Source organism: Emys orbicularis, chromosome 2 (genome assembly GCF_028017835.1).
Source record: "Emys orbicularis isolate rEmyOrb1 chromosome 2, rEmyOrb1.hap1, whole genome shotgun sequence".
NCBI lineage: Eukaryota > Metazoa > Chordata > Testudines > Emydidae > Emys > Emys orbicularis.
Genome location: NC_088684.1, coordinates 264120967 through 264146307, shown reverse-complemented (window position 1 = coordinate 264146307; position 25341 = coordinate 264120967). Strand labels below are relative to the sequence as shown.

The 25341-nt window shown below is 40.9% G+C and overlaps 1 protein-coding gene across 1 annotated transcript in view; it reads right to left on the bottom strand.

Moving 5' to 3' along the window:
- The window catches only part of GPR158 (G protein-coupled receptor 158), a 340854-nt gene that overhangs the window by 306446 nt on the left and 9067 nt on the right, over positions 1 to 25341 (bottom strand). Inside the window, exon 2 of the mRNA XM_065399964.1 lies at positions 15505 to 15610. Coding sequence (XP_065256036.1) covers positions 15505 to 15610 — 106 coding nt within the window. The remainder of the gene's footprint in view (positions 1 to 15504; positions 15611 to 25341) is intronic.

Sequence of the window (25341 nt, the reverse complement as noted above, 5' to 3'; positions counted from 1 at the left end):
GAACTGATCCCCTGTGGGGCCCCCATTTATATTATCTGGGATCAGTGTCAAACTGACAAGCCCATAATTACTGGTTCACCCCCTTCCACCCTTTTTAAATACTAGAACAATAGATTTCTACCAGTCTACTGGAACTTACTCAGTATTCCAAGAGTTATTGAAAATCAACATTAATGGTCCAGTGAGCCCCACAATCAGCTCTTTTAATACTTATTGACCTTAACTCTGCTGACCATAAATTTACCCTTGTGTCTCTTTGCTTCCCTTATCAATTTTCTACAATTCCTCGCTTCTGGTTTATGTTAATTAATATCTTCCCTTTTCTTCCTTTTGTTATATATATTTGCCTTCATTTCCCATTTAAACCAGGTCAGTTTTTAACCTATACAGCCTTCTTCCTTGATTGTGGCTTTTGGGGCATCTAGCAAAGTGTTATTTAACAATTTCCAATTATCATTCACATTTTTCTGATTAAATTCTTCCTACCAGCTGATTTGGTTCATAATTGTTTTCAGCTCTGTGAAATTGTCCCTACTAAAGCACCAACTACATATAATACTGATATGGACTTTATTCTGTTTGCACACTATAAATGTGATCAAGTCACAATCACTTGTACCTAAATTACCATTAATTTTTGTTTTGTGATCAGTTCCTCTTTATCTGTTAAGAGAAGGTCTAATATAGAATCCCCCCCCCTTAAAAAAAAAGATACAATAAAATCAAATCTGAGAAGTTAAGTTTGTAAAACTATTTCACATATTTGTGTCTTACATTGTCCCACCCAAAGATGTAGAAGTGTCAATTTCTGAAAATCTTAATTATGGACAGTTGAAAAAAATCATACCCAAGATGTCTATAAACTGGTCAACCATAGTTTGTGGTGGTGACATACTCAGAGCTAGCCAGCAACTGAGCTGTGGAAAATATTCATCTCAAAATAAAACCGTGCAAAGGTTTCCCCTTTGTTAGTGTAAGAAATTTCTAAAAAACCTCCACATTCCATTCAAAAATTTCATCAATATCCCCCTCTAACGTTTCCCTCCACCAAATGGATTTAGTCAAAATTTTCAATGTAGCTCTTTGAGGTGAACTTTCAAGTTTCTAAGGCCTTGTCTACATACAAACATGCACCTGTTTAGTTAAACTGGTGCAAAATCTAAGTGGACACACTTTTTTAGCTTTAGAAGTGTCATATTTCAATTTAATTTAAATCATTCCTAACCGAATTCAGGTAAACCAAAATAAGCCACTCTTAAACCAAAAAACTGGGGTTTGCACCAATTTAACTAGTTTGATTTATATTTGCAGCTTAGGTTAAACTGGTGCAACTTTCTGTGTAAACAAGACCTAATTGTGCTGGTTGGATGTGGTCATCCGGATGAAGTCACACTGTATTGTCAGATTCCTTGATTGGGTGTGCCTTACCCATGTATTCAGGAGAATCAGCAGAAGCCATTTTGGATGTGTTTATCACACCTGTGTGAAAAGGAGGGAACAGGTACATCCCCAAAAGGTAGTAGCGGAGGAAACAAGCTTGCCAGCTGCCACATGCTTTGGATAAGAGTAACACTCCCTCGCCCTGTCCCCTGTTAATAGTAAGGGTCCAAGGGAGACCGTAAGCCAGGGGTGGGCAAACTTTTAGGCCCAAGGGCCACATCTGGGTATGGAAATTGTATGGCGGGCCATGAATGCTCACGAAATTGGGGGTTGGGGTATGGGAGGAGGTGAGGGCTCCGATTGGTGGTGCGGGCTCTGGGGTGGGGCCAGAAATGAGGAGTTCAGGGTGCAGGAGGGGTCTCTGGGCTGGGGATTGGGGTGGGGGGGGCTGCGGGCTCCAGCTGGGGGTGTGGGCTCTGGAGTGGGGCTGGAGATGAGGGGTTGGGGTGCAGGAGGGTGCTCCAGGCTAGGACTGAGGAGTTCGGAGGGCAGGAGGGGGATCAGGGCTGGGGGAGGGGGTTGGGGCACGAGAGGGGGTCAGGGGTGCAGGCACTGGATGGCACTTACCTCAAGCAGCTCCCAGAAGCAGCAGCATGTCCCGCCTCTAGCTCCTTTGCAGAGACAAGGCCAGGAGGCTCTGCGCGCTGCCCCGTCTGCAGGCACCGCCCCTGCAGTTCCCATTGGCTGCAGTTCCCAGCCAATGGGAGCTGCGGAGGCAGCACTTGGGGCGGGGGCAGCGTGCGGAGCCCCTGATTGCCCCTACATGTAGGAGTCAGAGGGGGGACATGCCACTGCTTCCGGGAGCTGCGCGGAGTCACGGCACGCATGGAGCAGGGCAAGCCCCCAACCTCCCTCCCCGGCGGGAGCTCGAGGGCTGGATTAAAATGTCTGAAGGGCCGGATGCAGGTCCCGGGCCGCAGTTTGCCCACCCCTGCCTTAAACCAAAGTTACTTGATATACAAAGCTTGTAATTCTGATCTGGAGACAACTTCTCCCTCTTGTTGCTTATGAGTGAGGGGCCCCAGGTCCAATGAACCTGAATGGAACCTTTAGATTGGGACTCCCACTGCCAAGCTCGAACAGGTTCAGAAGAGGCTGGAAGGATATAGATGGGGAGGGGCACAGGTAGTGGGGAGGCACAGCTAACTCCTAATCCTAACTTCCTCTAAGGGGCTATGTGGGGAGAAGGCAGCAGAGTGTCAGGCCAGGCAGTGGAGCCAAGGAGGTAACATTGGCTTTTTTGTGTGTAATTCCAAAAGGGAATGAGGGAAATACCTTATTTTCTGTTTAAATTTTGGAAGTGTGAAAATGGCCTGACAGTTGTCATTAGAGCGTGTGTGAGTGCACAGACACAGTTGTTCAGCGATAGGGACTGAAAAAAGTGTGAAACTCTGTTAGGGCTCAAACTGACCAATTTTTAATTGTTTGCTACGGAAGAAATACCATATATTTTATCCAGGTAAATACCACAGAAATTCAATTGCCATGTGTATAACAACTGTGCTAAATTTGGAGTCTAAATTCAACAACTGATTTGTTGGAGAGGGATTTTTATTAACAGTAGTCATTTCTAGTATCTCCATTATAAGGCATGCTTTTCCTCACTTCTATCCTTCCAACAAAAGAAAAATTTTAAGATGGCCACTACCCTATTTCTATTCAAAATTTCGCATGCACAAAATTTTGTGCAAAACTAGCTTTTCATGCTCTCCTCATTCATTGAATGAAAAAAAAAGCTCCTCATAAGTAGCAAACTAGGGAACTAAGCATCTATGATGTGAGGGGGCAAAGAACTGCCATGGATTAGAAACAGGCTCAGAGATAAAACAAATAGAGTAAGAATAAATGGCCATTATTCAACTAGGTAAAAGGTTAACAGGTAGGTGCCCCAAGGTCCCATATTAGTACTGGCATTTAATAAATTAATGAACAGTGAAGAGGCAAAAAAAGATGACACAAAATGGTTTAGTGAAGACTTCATAATTTTAATGAGGCTTAGTACAGCTAAGTGAATGGGCCACATGATGGCGGCTGATATTCAGTATTGACAAATGCAAGATAATTCACATAGGAAAGAATGATTTAAGCTAATCACACACATTTGTGGGTTCTAAATTAACTCTCATGGAGACAGACTGGAGTTATTTTTCATACACAAGAAGGTGCTGGGAGAAAATGCTTATATCCCACCAAAAATTTCCAGTGGTACCTCAAGTCCTGATGTTAGAAACATCCTCCCTTTTAGGAAACAAAATAAACTTGAATCCCTGGAAGTTATTAATTTAGCTCCCTGCATAAACATATGAGATTCAGTAGTGCTTACTCTCGCGCGCGCGCGCGCTCTCTCTCTCTCTCTCTCTCTCTGGTTTCCCTCCTGGGCTATTTAACAGCTTTCAATCTCATTTTAACTCACTACGGGTGGAGTGGGCGGGGGAAGCACAATACACTTTCTCCTCAAGTCTAATTTAGACTTGCCTCCTCCTGCGCAGTTTTCACTGTGCGCAGTAAGGCTTGAGAAATGCTTGCTCCATTTTAACACAAGGCTTCTTAAAATGAGATAACGGACAAGCTTTTTCACTCTTATGCTTCTCTGTGGTTTTGTCAAAAATTACCGTGCCAATGCATAACACATACTGTTTACCAAGTCCACATTTCTTCAGTAAAAAAATTTACTGTCCAATACTGCAGCTGACATGAGCAGAATATTTCTCTGGCCACTACCAAAAACAGTTTGTAATATATTGCCTGAGTAAGCAAGCAATTAAATATGTGACTTTGTAATAGCACAGTCAGAACTCACATATAGTTGGTACCGGGGACAACAGAGATCCAGGTTAAGTCCTTACTCTGCCACAGACTTCCTATGTGACCATGGTAATTCACGGTTTCTCTGTGCCGCAGTTCCCTATCTGTAAAATGGGGAATAATAGTACTTCCTTACCTCACAGGATGAATGCACTAAAGATTGTGTGGGAGGTGCTCAGATACTAAGGTAATGGGAGCCACATAAATACCTCAGATAATATGTAGCCCTTATTATACAGGCTAACTGTAGTTATCACGCACAAAGTAAAACTATCTGAGAGATAGTACATATACTGCACTGCCATCATTTTTTGTGCCTGCTAATTAAAAAGTGCCATATTGACTGCCCTGAAGAATCAAGTTCTCTGTTTATATACAGAGCCGGTACAGCATGGGTAGCAGCAGTGCAAGTTTCCCCATCCTACTTCACTAACATGCCTCAGCCACCTTAAGAGGGAAGAGGAGAGGTCTGTCTCCACACCCATTTAGTCCTCAACTTCTCTGCTAAAGTGGCCCACCAAAGTACCAGTTAGTGCCCCCTGTAGTGATGGCTTTGGGGATGTGGATACTTGTCACTTTGGAAATATATTGAGACCATCAAACTCATTTAATGTAGGCCATTGAAGAGCCACCAGATTGTAATAGCTTTGAGCCAGACCCTCCAAGGGCTGGATCCAAACTAACATCCTAGATTTGAAAAGCTCCCCTGCTGCCAACCCTTTGAGTCTCTAAGCTTGCAAATCTCTCCTGTTCTGATAATATACATGTTCTGCTAAGTTCGCACTGTAGAATGGTATGGAGGAAAAAAATCTCACAGATAGTGATAAGCAAATAAGAAGAGGGGGCAAAAATGAAGACTAAAAGGATCTTGTCAGCTATTACTATTCCCCAAAAGGAGCAGGGAAGCTCTGCTAATATAGTAACAAGTCACTCCCACGACCCTCAATAGAAAGAATTTATCTACACCTGGGAATACCAGACCTGGATCTGTCTGGGTCCACTCCATGCCAACTGACTTAAAGGTTCTACAAGTCAATTGAGGGCACCTGCTTTCCATTGCCTCTACAGACTTGCAAGGATGGCATCATGACCTCAGCTAATCGGCACTAGCTAATGTTGTGATGTCATCCTTGGCAATACAGCTTTCAGACTTTTCAGTGACAGCACTGAAAATAGCAAGGAGGTTGGGGTGGGGGCGGGGGAAGGATTGCCACAGGATTGCGCATCACTGCAGAAGCAAAATGCATTTTCATTTGATTTTGATTCTCTCTGTTCTACTTGCAGCATCACTCAACCACTCACCCACTCTCTTTCACTTCTCAACCCTTCGGAAGGGAAAACAACAGTAAATAGAATCTAAACTGGATGAATGCACAGTACTGAGTTAGCAAAGCTACTAGGAATCAGGCATTGGTTGATAAGGCTCTCTCCTTTTGTGGGAAACAGTAAGAAGCCAAGTTTAACTCTTGTGTAACAATGAGTCAGTTAATGCTTTCTTAAAAAGGCAAAGAGTACTGTATCTAAGCAAACTGACTCTTCATTGTACTGAAAAGTTGATTTGCAGGGCACCTTGTTTATCACTAGGGCCCTACCAAATTCAGGGTCCATTTTGGACAATTTCACGGTCATAGGATTTTAAAAATCATAAATTTCATTATTTCAGATATATAAATCTGAAATGTCATGGTGTTGTAATTGTAGGGGTCCTGACCCAAAATGAGGTAGTGTGGGGGTTGCAAGGTTATTGTAGGAGGGTCGCGGTATTGCCACCCTTACTTCTGCACTGCTGCTGGTGGCGGCACTGCCTTCAGAGCTGGGCGGCCGGAGAATGGCAGTTGTTGGCTGGGAGCCCAGACTGGCCAACAGAACTCCACTGGCCATCACCTACAGTCCTCAGCTTAAACCTCTCCAACGCATCATCAGTGATCTACAACCCATCCTGGACAATGATCCCTCGCTTTCACAGACCTTGGGAGGCAGGCCAGTCCTCGCCTACAGACAACCCGCCAACCTTAAACATATTCTCACCAGCAACCACACACCGCATCATAACAACTCTAACTCAGGAACCAATCCATGCAACAAACCTCGATGCCAACTCTGCCCACATATCTACACCAACAACACCATCACAGGACCTAACCAGATCAGCTACAACATCACCGGTTCATTCACCTGCACGTCCACCAATGTTATATATGCCATCATGTGCCAGCAATGCCCCTCTGCTATGTACATTGGCCAAACTGGACAGTCACTACGTAAAAGGATAAATGGACACAAGTCAGATATCAGGAATGGCAATATACAAAAACCTGTAGGAGAACACTTCAACCTCCCTGGCCACACAATAGCAGATGTAAAGGTAGCCATCTTACAGCAAAAAAACTTCAGGACCAGACTCCAAAGAGAAACTGCTGAGCTTCAGTTCATTTGCAAATTTGACACCATCAGATCAGGATTAAACAAAGACTGTGAATGGCTAGCCAACTACAGAAGCAGTTTCTCCTCCCTTGGTGTTCACACTTCAACTGCTAGCAGAGGACCTCACCCTCCCTGATTGAACTAACCTCGTTATCTCCAAACTGATTCTTGCCAGTATATTTATACCTGCCCCTGGAAATTTCCATTACATGCATCCGACGAAGTGGGCATTCACCCACGAAAGCTTATGCTCCAATACATCTGTTAGTCTTAAAGGTGCCACAGGACTCTCTGTTGCTTTTTACCGATCCAGACTAACACGGCTACCCCTCTGATACTTTAAAGGCATTGTTTTTCCTGATTTAGCTGCACCATTGCATGTTCCACACACTTCACTTCTGAGCCTCTGAGAACTGCAACTGCTACCCATTCCCTCTCTCAGCACCACAGAACCTAGTCTCTGGTCCATGTATTTCTCAGGGATACTGCTTCCCTCTCAGCTGTTAAAATGAAGGAGAGCAGGTGGGAGAACACTGCTCTCTGTTAAAGGATGAGCTGTCCCTCCTTTCCCTGGGCTTAGGTAAACAGCATTTCCCCACAGCTCCCCCTCCTCACTGAATGAGAGCTACCCCCGCTGTTTCAATAGGCTTTAACCTCCATTCTCACTTGACCTCACAGAATTGGTTCCAACCTACTTCTACCTGTGCCATCTGAGCTGCAACTCCCCATTCAATCATCAGAGAAAGTCCTAATCCAAATTTCATCACCACCTTCCTGGCCCCCAGAAGTCACCTCAGAATGATGAGACTCCCACTTTGCTATCTGCCTCTTTCCCTCCAAGTTACCCAAACTATTGTCCCCATCCAAAAATTAAACATTTTATTGCTCAAACTTCAGGGCAGCTGTTCACATTCCAAAATGCCAAACTACCCTTCCAGAAGCTGCTGAAGCTTTCAAGCTAGCCTCCTAGGTTGAAAAGACAACACGGAAACCATGGGTATCATAGCCTTATGTCTGAAATCAATATTCCCCCTCAGCTTTAATCCTGTGTGTACAGGGCATGTTTGAACAACCATGCCGATGTTTACTGGACTAGGAAGAGAGGAAGGAATTACACCTCAAATTCCAACCACTCATTTAGGAAGATAAAGCTTTCTATCAAATATGAGACTATGTCATTCCTCATGTAAAACCATTTCATGCCAGGTCACTCTCTCACATGAATAATTGTTAAAGTGTGTACTTGTGTTGGTCCAGAAGGCAGCCATCATACAATAGGGATTGACCTGGGCACTCCAGAGATGAAAGCAAGAATTGCTACAGCTTGAGCTAAAGAGTCAATGCTCTCTAGCAAGGGGCTGTAACAACTCATATCTTTTGTGGATCGGCCTGGGGACAGGCGGGGTAAGGGGGGAGCTGTAACACATTAACCAGTGGGTTACACTTGCATTTTTATCAAACTTTGGGGGGAAATTTCAGAAGGGCAGCATTCCATTTGAATACAATTTGTTCTTGCATTTGAATTGCAAGCACAAAACTGAAAGTAGGTGCACATTTGGGTACTTGGAAGCACAAATACCCCCAAAGTGTGCATTGTTTGAAAAAAGTATATTTCCTTTCATCGGTTTTAATTTTTTTTATGCCTTTTAACTGAATGTCACTGAATATCTCCCTGTTCTTGTATTGTGAGAAGGTGAGTAAAAGTGCCCAATCTACCTTCTCTAAAGCATTTACGATGGTGTAGTTATCATACCCCCTCTTACTTGTCTTCTCTCTAAGGCTCTATCTACACTACAAGCGAGGGGTGGGATTTCCCCTGCTTGTGTACATACTTGTGTTTGTTTTAGCTAAATTTGTGCTTTTGCTAATTTTCTGATTTAGCTGCATCATTGTATGTTCTATTCATTCCACAATGAGTTCATTCTCATGGTCTATTTCTGAACCCTTTGTGGGCACAGAAATATGGGCACAAAGGAAGACTGTGCCTCAGCCATACTAAATCTATCCCTCAAAGTTCTGCTTTGTTTCCATCATTCTCTCTCTCTGTCGTTTGCCTGTATGAAAGTCCACAACTCTGCAAATTGGCACACAATACTTTTTATGAAAAGTACTCTATAGAAATGAAATGTGTGTTTAAAATTAAATCTGCAGATAAAATGCAATTCACAAGTCCACACCTGCCAAACAGATGCTAAAATGATTTCCCATAATAATAGCAAAATGAAAAATATTAACTGTATCACCTTTATATTTCTTCTATTCCCCAAAACAGGTGACATTTAAAGATGGATGCTGTGCTCTCGAGACCTCAATTTAAGGCTGAGCAAAGGCTGAAGGAACTGGGTATGTTTTGTTCAGAAAAGAGGAGATTAAGGGGAGGACATGATAGTGGTCTTCAAATACTTGAAAGGCTGCCATAAAAAAGATGGAGAAAAGTTTTTCTCTCTTGCCACAGAGGGCAGGACAAGAGGCAATGGGTCAAACAACAGCATAGCAGATTTAGATTAAATCTCTGGAAAAACGTCCTAACTGTAATGACAGCAGGACAATGGAACAGACTGCCTAGGGAGGTTGTGGAAGCTCCTTCACTGGAGGTTTTCAAAAGGAGGCTGGATAGCCATCTGTCTTGGATGGTTTAGTCATAACAAATCCTACATCTTGGCAGGGGGTTAGACTATATGACCCTTGCAATCCCTTCTAATTCTATGGTTCTAAGTTTCTGGTGCGTACATATTTCTTGTCACCATTTTCTTATGATTCATAACAATAGGAGCATTAACAGCACATATTTTTCAGTCCTTATTTTATGCTAATAATAATTTAATTTAATTTAATTTAATTTAATTGACTATCAGCCATACTGGGAAATGCTATCTTATTTTCCTAAAAACTGTCTCTTTTTCAGGATGAGGAGCATGGAAGATTCATTTTGGTTTTAATTTCTAATACAGAAATTTCACTCAAACATTAGTAAACGCAGAAGGCAATTAAATTTCCCTCACAGTAAGAATGTTCTTCCTATATTTTTGCCTCAAAAAGAATTTAAGTTAAACATGGGAGTATAGTATTCCCGCAACGGTTAAGTAAAGCGCATACAAATATCTTCATTATTAGCCACATCTAGAAAGCCATGTAAAGTTCAGTGAAGTGAGAACATTTCCAGCCTTTAAAAATAAATACAGAAATGTACATATACGCTTGTACATGTACAATATAAAGCACTTGAAACTGATATCAGAATTCTAAAGAGACATTTGAATCTCAAAAGCAAGCTCAGTATGTTTATTTGCCAATTAAGAACCTGATGTGCTGGCCCAGCATTAAGTTTTAGGATCAGATCCTCAGTTGGTGTAAGTTGTTATAGCTCCACTGTTGCAGATATGACATTACATCAGCTGAGAATCTGCTGCTTGCTCTTTAACATGATGAATGAATGAACTAACAGAGGGCCCTGCAAACACTTACTCCTAAGCATGGCACTTACCACTGTATTGCTGAGCCATAAAAGTATGGTGATTATGGGCTATAAAAGTACCTACACATAAACATCTATCTAGGTACTTTTGTGGCCCCTGATCACTCTAGTCCCTGTGGTATTAGGCACCTGAAGATACAAATGAACACCTAGTGGGATTTTCATCAGTGCCTAGGTGCCTAGCTTCTATTGATTTCATAAGTTGCATTTGTATGCACTTCTCATTCTGGCATCACTATGTGCAAATGCAACCACTGCTGGGATAGAACACAGCAGTCATTTCTCACACCACCAAAGACTTCCATTTATTGTGACCTAATTTTTATTGTTTTGCTTTTTCTGGAAAGTGGAGGAACAGAAACCCATACACCTGAGACCACAGAATTGGCTTTAATAGGTCAGTCCCAAAGGAGACTGGAACAATAACTACACCATCTCATTTTTATCCTTGCATTGAAAGTACTAATGCTATGTTTGCATCATTCCTACAGCCAAACTTTGTTAAACCATTATTGTTACTTGCCTGCATAGTTATCCACCATGCACAATGCAATTTTAACTTAGAAGCTTATTCCATGAAGTACTTATACAACATTTTGTTGGCAATAAATAAAAAGCTCAGGGTACGTGGCTAAATATTACTTTCAGCAGTTTTGAAACTCTGACCTTTCAACTAGGTTTTCCATTTTGAAAAGTACTGTAAAGTGTCAATTGAGAAGTGCTCTGAGACAGTGTGACACTGCAGAAATGCTTCAAGGGAGACACTGCAGCAGCTGTGAAAGTACCAACAGCAGAGGAAGAGTCTATGCAAAAAGCCCAGAATGAAAAAAAAGACAGAGTGTCCGACACTGTAGTGGGAGATAGAGAAGTGACTGGCAGGTTATGTTATTGATAGGAAAGTGTCACTATCAGACGTTTATGAGATTTGAAGTAATAATAGATTTTGCTGTGGAAGGATCATTGCCAGTAACTTCACTGCAGTATAATCTTGTTTAACCAACTCCCTGTTATCCAAAAAACGTTAGCCAGGGTTGACTTATGTCCCCTGATGGCCCCCTGCATTTTAGGCCTTCATTTGTTTGAAAAATTGTTTATCTAAATACCATGTTTGCTTGTTCTAAAGAAATAAATGGTGCTCTGTTACAATTTTAAGATAAAATGTAAAGTTTTTCTTTAAGTTAAACCATTAGTTTCTGTTTTATTTTTGAATGGATGAAGAGCAAAACCTGTATTTCCAATTTCAGAGTAGCAGCCGTGTTAGTCTGTATCTGCAAAAATAACAGGAGTACTTGTGGCACCTTAGAGACTAACAAATTTATTAGAGCATAAGCTTTCGTGGGCTACAACCCACTTCTTTATGCATCCGAAGAAGTGGGTTGTAGCCCACGAAAGCTTATGCTCTAATAAATTTGTTAGTCTCTAAGGTGCCACAAGTACTCCTGTTATTTTTGTATTTCCAATGTGAATGATTTACCAGAGATCAAGGGGAACAAAGATTTTGTTTTCATGAATCAGAGAATATAGTTTCTCACTAACATTGTGCATCTAAAGTGAAATGGTAGGTGCCCATGCAGCAGGGGCAGAGAGTGGGGCGTGGGTCTCTTCTACATTTAGAGGTACAGCACACAGAAAACGGAATAGAAACATAAGACTTGCCTACTGGATAAAACCAGTGGTCCAACAATTCCAGTGCCTGACAGTGGCCAGTACCAGATGCTTCAGAGGATCTGGGATCTCTAAATCATACCCTTAGACTCAAATCTAATTGAAGTCAATGGAGAGAGATTCCCATTAACTTCAATGGGCTTTGGATCAGGCTTAAAGTGACCCACAGTACAGACTGGATTTCAACACTTTCAAATGACTGGAATTTACTAAACAATTCTGTCTGTCATGCACAAAGCTAGCCCAGATCACACATACTGAGTTGTATGGTCTCTGTAGGGGTAACAGAACTAAGAGCATTCAGATACTATGGCAATGAGTTTGATAAATGTATTTGAATAAACAGCTGATGGGATATTACTAGCCCTAAATAAAATAATCTTATTCATGATAATTGGTTACACAGAAGAGTACCCCTAAAAACATAGGACTATGATACTGAGGTGAAGAATTGACCAACTGCCCTTATTAAGTTCCTTCCTACTATTTCCTCTTTGACTTCCCTACAAAGAGTCTCCAAATCCTCCATAGAGAAACTTCCTATTTGCTGCTTACACAAAATTGTGCCTAAAGGCCTGTTATTCATTGACTGTGCTAATTAACAGTATGTTTTAAATATGTTAAAAAATATATGAGATGAAGGCAGTTATAAGAAAACATACAAGTTAAACTTTGCTGTGAGGGAAGAATCTGTCTTAGGGAACATCAGGAGAAGCCAAGAAAGGACTCTGTGCTGGAACACGGAAAGATGCTGCTGCTGCTGCTGCATAAGAACTTTCCTGTATTACAAAAACTTTGAGGGACGAGTAAGAAAACTGCATAAACAATTATTTTACTAAACATTCTGTTCAGTGATTGACCCATTACAAGACAGCCCTGATTGAAACCCTTGCATACCGTCCTTTCTGAGGAAGATCTGTGCCTGAGAGTTTTCTAGAAGCTGGAGAGTTAATATGGTGGGCAGAAGACAGTAGGAATAAAGCACCTGGATCACACACGCATGAGATCCACTTTTCTTATACAACATGGAAGGAAGGAAAAGGAGCAAACAGAAAGGTCTAAAGGCACTGAAAGCAGCCTCAGATGCATGCTTCCTCTTCCCCAAGCCAGTAGAAGCCCCTCAGAAGGACCACCACATAGTGGCTAATTATTTTTGTTATGATAATGTCAATCGTGCTAGAACACTGTCTAGATATTCTAGAAGGGACAGTCCCTGCTCTGAGGAGCTAACAAGCTAAGTACAGACAGGTTAGAGAGAAGAGGGAACAATAGACAATGTGTATACATTACGTTTCCCCTCTCCAAACAGAACCAACCCTACATTCAAAGAACATTCAAGTTGCAAAGTCAAGCACTCAGAAATTATGAAATGCAAGAATTAAGGCTGCTCATGCAACCTTATTTCGGTCCCCTTGTGCATTTGTATTATGAAAGTTTTGCAATTACATGGTCACACACTATTTTTCCATAGGTACAGAGGCCATCACTGGAATTTTTCAGTCACCCAATGAGGTTACTTTTGGTGACTCCCCAAAGCCAAAAATCACATTGTGCAGTTGTAACACCAACAGACCCCGGTTGTCAGGATCGAACCGGGGACCTCTGGAGCATAGTGCATGAGCCTCTACTGCATGAACTAAAAGCTACATGGCCATTAACTAAGGCTATAGCAGACTCATTAATCTCTAAGTGGTCTCGGTGCCACTAGAGGGGACACAACACCACACCCAGGAGGTGTGTGGGTTACATACTTCCCCCAGCTGAGGAAGCGCATCCCGATCATCAGAGACTTCCCAGTTGAGATAACACACAGCCAACATCTAACCACACCACTAAATTTACCAAAGTAACACTCCACTTGCCTCACATGCTGTAATAAAATGGGAGGCATGTGAAATTACAGCAATTTTACTAAATGTCACATTCAAAGGGAAACCCCATTTTCACAGCCAGGGTGCTCTGCCCAGGATACCACTGTTAGGCCTCAGATTTGGGAGGAAAGTTTGATTATGGAAATATGTCTGTCTTGGTTTGACTCTGTTACCTCACTTTCTAAAATATAAAAGATAGGGCCTGGTCCGATGCCTATTAAAGTAAATGGAAAGACTTCAGTGGGCTTTGGATCCGGCCTAAGGTGAGTTAAAGACCAGTACTGTCCCCTTCTTTCATTGTTCTCTCCATTTTAATTTTAACATATTTTGAGGCTCCCTCTAAGATTTTTCCTTTTCTTCTTGGTTGTAGGAAGAAATTTAACCCAACACCCACACTCACCCTGCTTATGTCTCTGTTTGTGACATAAGGGAGGAGAAGACAATACTTTCTCCCCAAAAAATATACAACTATTGGCCTTAAGCTCAGGACGACTATCACATTTTAAAGGGTGGCATTCACTGAGGATGAGAGCAGAGCAGAAAACTGTTTTACCATCGCAGGAAAATTTTCAAGATTTCAAAGGTTTTCCTGTCCTGAGCCTGGACAAAAAGTCAAAAGATCTTGAAAACTTTTGCAAACTAACAAACAATTTGAAAATTTTTTAATTCAGGTCAATGTAAATGTTTCATTTTAAACAAATTTAAACTTTTTTAAAACTATAATTAGCTTAAATTTTAAAACAAAGTTGTTTCCAAAAATAAAAAGAACAATTTTTTTTCAAAGAAATGGAACATTTTTACAACTTCAGAACTAATTTTTTCCCCAAAAGGAGTTTTTTAACCAAGAAATCTGCTGAAACTGACCTTTTCCCACAAACAATTTTGTTTTCTACTAATTGACATTTTACAACACAACATATTTTGTTGAAAAATTTCCTACCAGCTCTACTAATGAAAGCAGAGGAAAGCAACAATTGTCCATGTATGTTTTAATAACTATTTGGGAGTTTTTCAGAGGTAGGAAGAGTAGTTAGGTGCCCAATTCCCATTGAAAGTAAAGGGGAATTGGACACGACTCCAATTTGTGCCTTTGAAAATATCCCCCATATAAATAAAATACCAAGAATCTAATTAGTATTCTAATCAGTATTCCAGTGTCAAAGTCTCATTGCATACAGGTAACTGTCCAGTTTGGATGATCTGTGATGCAGCTACAAACTGAGCTAATCACAGACCCTTGAGGGAGAACGACTGAGGGGAGAGAGACGTGATGCAGGAAGATGTGAAACACTGAAATATTTAGTCAGCTCTATCAAACTGTTAGCATTTCTATTTTAAGAGAAAAAAAATACAAAATCCAATTTTCCCTCTTAGTGCATATTACTCTTGCAAATGCACACACAAAAACAAGTCTTTTTGAATGAATACCATCAGCATTTCAACCAGTTCTATTATATAATCCACAATGGGTTTGCCAGCCAAAAGTGATAAACTTTAATTGCAAGGCTATTTTAAGTGTTGTCTAAAGTGATGTCTATTATTTAACTCTCAAGCAGAACTTCATAAGTCATTTCACTGATAATCTTCTTTGCCGCTAACACTGTTATGTCTGCACAGTGAGATTCAGTTTTATTTTGTGCTGATATTCCTACCATTCATATACTACCATAATACCTTGAGGCACAGAAACATCTTTACAGCACAAATTGCCTTTAAAGAAAAATATAAAACAACACAACATACAGTAAACACAAAGCAAAGTGTTACATGATGGAAAGATAGTTTTTACTATTACCGTTGAGTTCAATTCTCTAATGCTCTTACCTCAGAATTGTTGAGATGGCATTTGTGAGTTCCTGAAAACCATCCCTCACTTGAACATTGGTCAATGTCCACCTTCTGCAGATTTATGTCAACTTTGACAACACCTCTGAAACAAGAAAGCCACAATTAATACAGGGACTTTGGAGCAACTGGTACAACTTTTATATCTGTGAATTGTCTGCATGTACAGATCACAAAGCACAATTACATCTTTATTGTATTTGGCACAAAATGTTTAATCTAAATACAGAATTTTGTAAGAGATCTGAATACAGAAGATCAGTTGCTGAGGTAATGGCTGCAGAGAGATCCTCTGTGATGTTATTGCTCCCTGACATGAATCACCATGAGACCAGAACTCAGAAGATCATTATCTTAGATCAAAAGCAATCAGCAAAAGTAAAATGGTAGGTAAGAATAAGTTATATACTCAGGTAATTTGATGAGTCTCAGTCGTTCAAGTTTTAGTGCCTAGCAATTGCCTGCACTTCTGGTCTTCAGTTCTGATTTTCAGACCAGAATATATCTGAGACTAGCACATATGGGATACTCTCTGGAGGGGATAGCTTTAGTTTCCAGGTAATACAATAAGCATTACACAAACTGCCAGAAACTGCCAGCCACATCATTCTAAAAGACTAACCCTCTTCCAAATGACACACATGTCCTATTGTCTACTCTAGAGGGAGCTATTTACCAAGGTAATAAGACCCAAATCCTGCTCCTGTTGAAGTCCATGGAGAAAGCTCCCATTGATTTCCAAGTAGCTCAATAAATCCTAAGAGAAAAAATAAAGCATGTCCTTTGGAGAGCATTCCTTTACTCCATTGCAAACTCTTTGTATTATCCAATACATACAGCACCTTAGCCTAGGGAGACCAGATAGCAAGTGTGAAAAATTGGGACGGGGTGGGGGGTAATAGGAGTCTATATAAGAAAAAGCCCCAAATATCGGGACTGTCCCTATAAAATCGGGACATCTGGTCACCCTACCTTAGCCCCAGGCCTGATTTTTAATTTGAATTACTTGCCTCATTTAGTTACCATTTCAATTTCCCATTTTGAATCATGTGATTTCTGTTCTGTGTTTCACTGATTGACTGAGCAGTCACTTTGCCAAAGCTACCTCCCATCACTCCCGGCTTACATCTTCACATCTGTCCCCAGCCCCATCACACTACCCTCAGCATGTTTCTTTGACGCATCTGCTGACTGACCTTCACCTGCCTGCTCTCCCTCCACCTCAGACAACACATACCAATAACCAGAGCTAGCTAAAAAAGGAAATATGTTTGACAAAAAGTTTGAAATTTCAAAGTCATTTTCCCTCTGAAGTGACTTTTTGTCTTAGTTCATCCCCTGCCTTGGTCTTTGGGGAGAGGGCAGCTCACAAATAATGGGGATCCCCAAGTGGGCGTTTCTCATTTCTCCCACATGTGGAAAACACAATTTGTGTGATTTTGTACAAGTCCTCTGACCTTGAGTCTCTTCTTACCATTCTCCTCAGAGGCATGGGATCCCACTAGGGAACAGACAAACCTCCACCAATGAGGCAAGGACTCCTCTACCCAGTCCCCACAAGAAACCTGTGCAATGGACCCGTGAACCTGACCTCAAGCCCCTGAAGGGGATCATGGTCCAGTGGTTAAGGTGTTAGCAAGGAACCCAGGAGTCCTGGCTTTGAGTATCCCAGACCACACAGCAGGTCTCAGACAAGTCACTTAATCTCTCAGTGCCTCACTTATATCCTTTACCTCACCGGGGTGCTGTGAGGATAAATACATTAAAAAGATTGTGAGGTGCCCAGAAACAACAGTAATATAGGCCTTATATAAGTTCCTTAGATTGACAGAAGCCAGCCTCCCTAACAAAGATACTGTCTCTCAATCCAACATCCCATCTGCATACCTGAGTATCAACTTCCTAGCCACCAGATGTGTAGCAGAGCTCTTCTCCCCTCCCCTACAGCCCCCTTAACCATCTGCTTCTGGTTCTAAGGCACCCGTACAACATAGTCCTGCTGCATAGTAGCTCGGTGACCACAACACATAGTCCTTTGCTACACATTCTGGAGCATCTTTGGGGCCCGATTCTCTGTTGCCCTGTGTTTTGTATATTTATTTACACTAGTATAAAGCAAGGGTACAATGCCAACATTCTGACTCAATAGCATTTTACACCCTCTTTACACTGATGTAAATGATTTCACGAAGTGAAGGACAACAGAGAATCAAGTCCTTGGTGTCTAGGAAATTCAGAAGGATGATTCCAGTATATACACCAAATAAATGAGCAAGCACTCTCTCAAGAATCATACTCATGTGCCAGGAACTTAAAAGCTTTCATCATCAAAAGTTTCTCCCACAGTATTAGAAGATTCCTTCCACTGAAAACAGACTGATCCAATTTCCAGTTAATCACACAGCCTTATAAACACCTCAAAAGGGACAGTATGAAAAGCAAAAAATGTTCAAAGTGCAGCTACCTAGCTTTAAAAAAGAGAAAAGAAGAGAGTTTCCTTCCTTTCTCTTAGAATAGTCAGTGGAATGAATTAGTTCTGAGGAAATTTATGTTCATCTTCAGAGATTATATACCTGTTACTAGTATTTGACTAGTATCGTGTGTTTAATTATAAAGGTTTTAGTGCAGTGTTTTTGTAAGGGATATTATATAATAATTGTGGGACAATGCCACACTAAAATGTCATAGTAATTAGAATAACTTGCAGAACATAAAGTTAGCAAACTTCGATGTTGAATCCTCAAGCTCATTAAAGTTTCAAACAAGCCGAACTATGCTAAAAAGCACAGCCTCATTTTGCAGCCAATTACTTTATAAAAAAAAAATACCGCTGCAAAGTCTTAATTTCCACTACCAAATACAGAGATATCCTTACAAGCTACGGATTGCCGGCCCAGCACTTTCAGCCAGTACTCATGGCCTTCTTGGATCTGTGCTCCCGGTGAAGTGCATGACATCAGCTGTGGGCTCTCTAAATTTAACCTGCTAATTTCAGATTAGGAATCCAATTGCTTAACATAAGTTTTTTAAAGAATGTGACATGTTTATTATGCCAACAACATTACTCACAAACAATTAAAACAATTAAAGCTATGTCTATAACACCTTAATCTTTTCAGTGATGTACAAACTAATTAATTTTCACAATAGTCTAGTATGGTAGGAAATATTACTATCCCCATTTTACAGACGGAGATACAGGGTCACAAATGCACTAAATGACTTCCTCAAGTCCATGCAAGGAGTCAGAGGCATAGCCAGGATATAACTCAGGAACTCCTGACTTAATCCACTAGAACATGCAGCCTTTTTTGGTAAGAGCACAGTCTATACAAGTAAGACTGATCATCATAAAACAGGAACAGAGCAATAGATTCATTTAATCCTTTGGGCCATTTATGGCCAAATTCAGACCTGGTGTAAGCAAGTGAAACTCCAAAGTCAATAGTTACACTGACTTAGAGTCTAATTCATCAATCAAGGAGATTTTATCTGAGATTCAAAATAAGTCACCACGTCTCAGACTCATTTTTACCCTCTTCATGTAAAACATCTTAAAGTGCTTATTATGTTCATCCATAAATTATATAGTATTAGGCAGACATTTTTAAATTCATTCATTCATCATTATGAATTCATCGTTCATATTTAGATAAATACATTTAGTTCATATCTTTGTGCAAATCTACATCTATCCTATAGAATACATTCAGAAGTGCTTGTTGTATTTGCTTAAATGAGGGTTTGGGGATTGCTCAGCCCTCCACAGCCTGCTTCAATCCAAATCAAAAGATCTTCCATATTTCAGGTACCAAAAGGGTGAGTTTGGCCAGGAATAGGAAAATCTGGCTTACTAGTTTAGTATTTTATATGTGATGTAGGTGTGGGTGGATCAAGATTCCTGAGCAGAGTTTAATCCTCAACCTTATTAGACTTCACAGTGCTTCCAAGCCCCTGACCACATGCAAACAATAACAAACTGTCTAGGTGCATGTGATTGCTCACAGCATTCTGTTAGCTCCTAACTCTGCCCAACACAAATTTCACCACTCAGGTACATCATGCAGATTTGTACCATTTTTCTGGACCACTTTCGGGTCCTTAAAAACACATACATGCCAACAAATGGGGTTTGCGGGGTAGCCAGTCCTGCAAAGTATTCATTTCAATGGGGCACTGCATAAACACAGGAGGAGTCCAGTCCTGCAAAGGAACTTGCAGGATTGCAGCCAAACTCACTTGCTCATGATAAAGCAGAGGCTTTTTGCAAGTGTTGGAAATTTCTCACAAACATTAGCTAAATATTTTCTTCTACCTGCTGTGAAGAAACTGGTTCACCTGCTGAAAGATCTGTGATGAGTCATCCTTATTAGAGCTGCAGCAGCCTCACCTGGGAGAGTTTATAGAAGCCTTAGGGAAGGAGGGCTTTACTTCCTGTTAAGGAAGAGAACTTATCCCTTGTGTAGATTTTGTTTTTAATTGGTAGAAGGAAGGGTTATTCCCAACACTTTTTTTTTTTTTCTAAAAAAAGGTTGGGTGCATAAGAGAGAAAATAAGATGATTTAAGAATTTCCTAACCACTCTAAGAGTGAGGGTGAAACTGCAAAGCCTTTGTCTGCAACAGTAGGCTGTGCTGTGTGGTGAGCAAGCTGTTGTACAATTCCTATCATGATTAAGAGCTATAAGGGGATGGAAAAGAGATCCGGAAAACAAGAGTGTAGCTAGAGGTGGTTACTTATGAGTACAGCAGTACACAGGACTCAGAGCAATTAGGGACTGTAAATGCAGAACAAGCATTTGAATGTGATGGGACTTGTTTTAGACTGAGGAATTTGTAACTAAGGGCAGGTCTACACTTACTTCCTGGTCCGGCCGTAAGCAATCGATCTTCTGGGATCGATTTATCGCGTCTTGTCTAGATCGATCCCGGAAGTGCTCGCCGTCGACGCTGGTACTCCAGCTCGGCGAGAGGAGTACGCGGCATCGACGGGGGAGCCTGCCTGCCGCGTCTGGACCCGCGGTAAGTTCGAACTAAGGTACTTCGAATTCAGCTACGTTATTAACGTAGCTGAATTTGCGTACCTTAGTTCGAAGTGGGGGGTTAGTGTGGACCAGGCCTTAGGTACTCTACCCCTTAGTGTACTAGAGTAGTACATCATCCTAAGTGGTTTCCGCTTAGAGAGAAGTATGTTGGTTTTCAGCCTTTTCTACATGCAAGATAGTTGAAAAGTCCAACTTTATTCTGTGAGAAGTTTCAAGTGAAATGATTTTGTTCAAACATTTTCATGGAAAGTTTTCATTTCCTCAACAAAAGAAAAATTCAAAATAAGATTGTTTCAAATTGAAGTTATTTTTTCATTTTATTTTGGGTTTTCAAACCTAAACATTTCAATCTGAAACAAGACAAATTTGTTTTCAACTTTTTTAATTGAAAAAATTAAAACTTTAAAAAAAAAAAAAACTTTTCACAACATTTTGATTTTGGCAAAGCTTCATTTTTTTATTTTAAAAGAGTGGACAAAACATTTATCAGTTCTAACCCACATTCCTGTCACCATTCAGATTCTTCCTCACTTCCTGCTTGAAGTCCTAATGTGACCAGTCTCTTTCCCCTCTCCCCATCCCTGGTGAATTGGTGAGGTTGGTAATCAGCAGAAAGGGGAGGTGGGTTGTGTCACAAGGACAGGGTAGAGGAAGAGAAGTTCCTAACCGGGAGGAGGAAAACAAAACTGGTAACGGTTCTTCCTAGAAGCAGTCAGAAACCTTCCTCTCTTCTACACACAGTGCAGCCCAACAATAAAACTAGGAAAGAGATTTCTCATGAGTAAAGCTGGGCAAATAATGGATTTTTTGGTTTACTAGCAATTCCAAAAAAATCCCTCCCCCCAGCCAAAAAATGTAGTTTTGGGTCAAACTGACAAATGGAAGTTTTCAACATGTTCAGTGAATCAAAAAGTCAGAAACAAAAGTTTGTCAGGGTGAATTAAATATTTCATTTCACCCAACTTGAAGGTTGTGATTTCAACTTCAGGCATTTTAACAAAAGCAGAGGACAAGATTCACAAAATGAGTAGAGGAGCAGGTGCCTTCCTTATACACCTCTACCCCGATATAACGCGACCCGATATAACACGAATTCTGATATAACGCGGTAAAGCAGCGCTCCGGGGGTGGGGGGCTGCGCACTCCGGCGGATCAAAGCAAGTTCGATATAACGCGGTTTCACCTATAATGCGGTAAGATTTTTTGGCTCCCGAGGACAGCGTTATATCAGGGTAGAGGTGTAACTTTTAGCCCAGTCATTAGGGCACTCACAGAGGATGTGGGAGACCTGGTTTCAATTCCCGCCTAGGCTCTCCCTAATGTGGAGGAGGTATCTGAATTTGTGTCTCCTACATTCCAAGAAAGTGTCTAGCCACCAGGCTATTCTGATGTATGCCTGTCTTAGTCCGTCCTGTTGAAGCTGTTCCACTTTGTATAATGAATTGAATTAATAACTGAAGCAGGGATCTGCCATATCCTGGATGAGTACCCTAACCATCAGGCTAGAGAGTCTCTCTCTAGGTACAGAGACATTGAAAAAAAAATCCAGCAGCAAGTCACAGTGTCCTGGTCAACTGACTCAGGCTCTTGGGGCTTGTGCTACAGGACTAAAAACAGCAGTATGGATGTTGCCACTCAAGCTGGAGCCCAGGCTCTGAGACCCACCCAACTCACCAGGTTTCAGAGCCAAGGCTTTAGCCTGAGCAAGAACATCTACGCTGCTACTTTTAGCCCTATAGCATGGGCCCCAGTCACTTGGCCTTGGCTCTGAGACTTGATGCTGGGGGAGGAGGAGAGGTTACAGTGTAAATGTAGCTTCTCTCTCTCCCCCATCCATCTCTCTCTCTCCATCCCATCATGCCCTGCCCCCAAATGACTATTTGTTGTCATTCATAGTGGCAATTCAGAGCCATTCATGATTACAAGGAATAGTCACTGGCCCAGGGAAACTTTGTGGGAATCACTATAGCCTGCTTATTGGGGCACTCCCCTGGGATGTGGCAGACTGCTCCAATCACTATTTAAAGATTTATACAAAGTGGGGTAGCTTCAACGGGAGAGACTGAGAAAGACCTCTGCCAGACTATCCCATACCCCCATGGCTACAGCAATTAGCTGGGAAGAGGGATGGGAGACTCACATTCAAATCCCTTCTCCATATCAGGCAGAGACGGGAATTGAACTTGGGCCTGCCACATCCCAGGTGAGTACCCCAACTGCTATGCTAAAAGTTATGAGACCACTTCCCTTAGCCAGAGCTACTCATGGGGATTAGGCAGTGTCCTAAGTAGTAAGGCCATCACTTTTACACTGTGCATCTTAACTATTTTTTTTACTAGGCCTCTCCAGCATGTGTTTCCCATCTCTGTATCTCTGTCTTATTTTAACTCCACAGTTCTGGTAAGCCAGTAATAGGGATTGGAACGGGGCTAACAGAGCTTTTTAACCTACTTGAGAGATGTAAAATAATTTTAAAATAGATTTGTGTGTGAGGTGTGTGGCATTTACAGAATATATCACCATAGTACAGTGTAGTAAAAGCTTTATTGGCATTAATTTGTGGTGACCTCCCTTTTGCATCCATCCCAGACATACCACACCATCATATGTATGTGTAAAGCATATACAGCTATGTAGGATGATTATATATTTCTGAAATCTTTTACTGGTATTAATACAGTAGCTAACACAGGCTGGTTAGCTACCCACATTTTTAGTTATTTTTGATTCAGTATGCCGAAAAGGGAACATATGGAAGAAGACATCCTACTAGTACATATAGGGATCAATTACTTCCAAATGTTATATTTACAGAACTAGCTGGGAATAATTTTAGATTTGCTATCTTGGTCCAAGTGATCAAGACACAAATGTCAACAGCATGATAGTAAAACTTGGCTTGTTGGCACATAGTATCAGTCTGATATTCACCCAGGCTGACAGAACAGCTTAGCTGAACCCAAGTCACAACCACAGTGATAAGTTAATAATAATATTAATGGTAATTGTAGACCATCTGGCAACCAAGTGTATTTTGTGCATTGAAAGCTAATCTCCTTATTACTATAAATATTCTGTTTTCTATCCTTGTTTTACAAAGCTGACACAAAATACTGCTTCAAGATTAGAGGGTCCTATTTAACATTTTGGATTTCCACAGACAAGAAATTATTAGTTTGAATGATGTATAATGGAGAATTGTTGAAGAATGATGTCATCAAGGATTTTCCGTCAGGTCAGAAGGTTTGATTTAAGAGGCTTTCATGTCTGCCTTAATTTCCAGCACCACTGTTTGTTGACATTCTGTCTGCTTCAAAATCAGTGCCAGTAATTGATTTAAACTTGTTTTCCCAGCTTAGTGGTTATCTTGATATTTTCAGTAGTTATACTTCATTGTAACAATGAGTTACAAACTTTTGCGTCTGCAGGAGAATTTTTGACACCAGTGTCACTCTGTAAAATAGAAAGAGTATATTTCCTTTTCACAGTGCTGCTTACAAGCAGAGGCACACAGAATGGTTTGCCAAACATTTAAACAGTGACAAACATGGTCCTTCTATCTCCTAGATTTTAGGAGTCTTTTTGTCAAAGAGGTCAAGTCTCAGTTGAACAGGAATGCAGTTTGTCTAGTGCTTACCTATATAAAATTAAATGCACACGAGCAGAGGACAAATAAAAATGAAGAGATGTCAAACGTATCAATAAAAAATCCTTGTAATCAGTTCTGCTTATAGTCTACCCATATAAGCTAAACAAGCCTCTTAGTCAAGAAGATATGAGGAGAGACAAAGAATTAGCAAGATTTCCAGCAAGTTAGAGCTAGATGTGAACATATAAAGAGGACACAACCTTTAAAAGGGAATTTGGGAAAGCTCTCTAGGTTATATTCATGCTTTGTAAAGGCTTCAACTGTGAAATATATATTTCTTTTGAAAGATGCTAGACTGACCTCCTAAGCTGACCATTCTGGGCATGAAAGGATTCTGCATAACTAAGTGGAGTATAAACACTTCTGTTATGTGCTATATTAGAAAACAGAGAAATCAATGTAAAGAATTTAAAGGATCAAACACAAACATCACAGTGCTTCTCCCAGCTAAAGACAAGCTTTAAGGCCGGGCTGTCAAGTGGTAGAGAGGATGTCATTCCTTGGCTCCAGAACTCTTCCTAGAGGCTCTTCCTGACTCTTACTACCAGACTCAGGCTCCCAACTCCCTACAGTACATCCCTCTTACCATGTGCTGCGGAAGAATTGATTAATTCCCCACAGATGGTGCAGCCTGACTACTCTGCAAATCCCTGCACTGCTAGACAGATACATACACATAATTAATTAGTTTGGCCAAGATTTTCAAGAGTCACTAGTGATTTTGGGTGTCAATTTTTGGTTGCCCAACTTGAGACACCTTAAAAGGATCTTGAGTCCTCAGAACTTTCTGAAAATCAGGCCCCTTCAAGGTGTCTCTAGCTGGTTTTCCAAAATTACCAATCACTTTCTAAAAATGTTAGTATAAAATTTACAAGTGTGCCCAAGTGACTTAGGTGCCTATGTCACATAGAAACCTAAGTCTCATTGATAGTCAAAGTGCTTAAGTCACTTTGGAAAACACTCAGCCATTTTTAAAAATGTTGGTCTATATGTATGCACATGATTGCCACTTAGAGCTTCAGATGACAATAGGGACTTACTGTATGTGTGGCAAAGAATAGGATTTTGATCTGTTCCCCCCACTACAATTCAGTTTTCATTAATACTGAGACAGATTTTTCTTG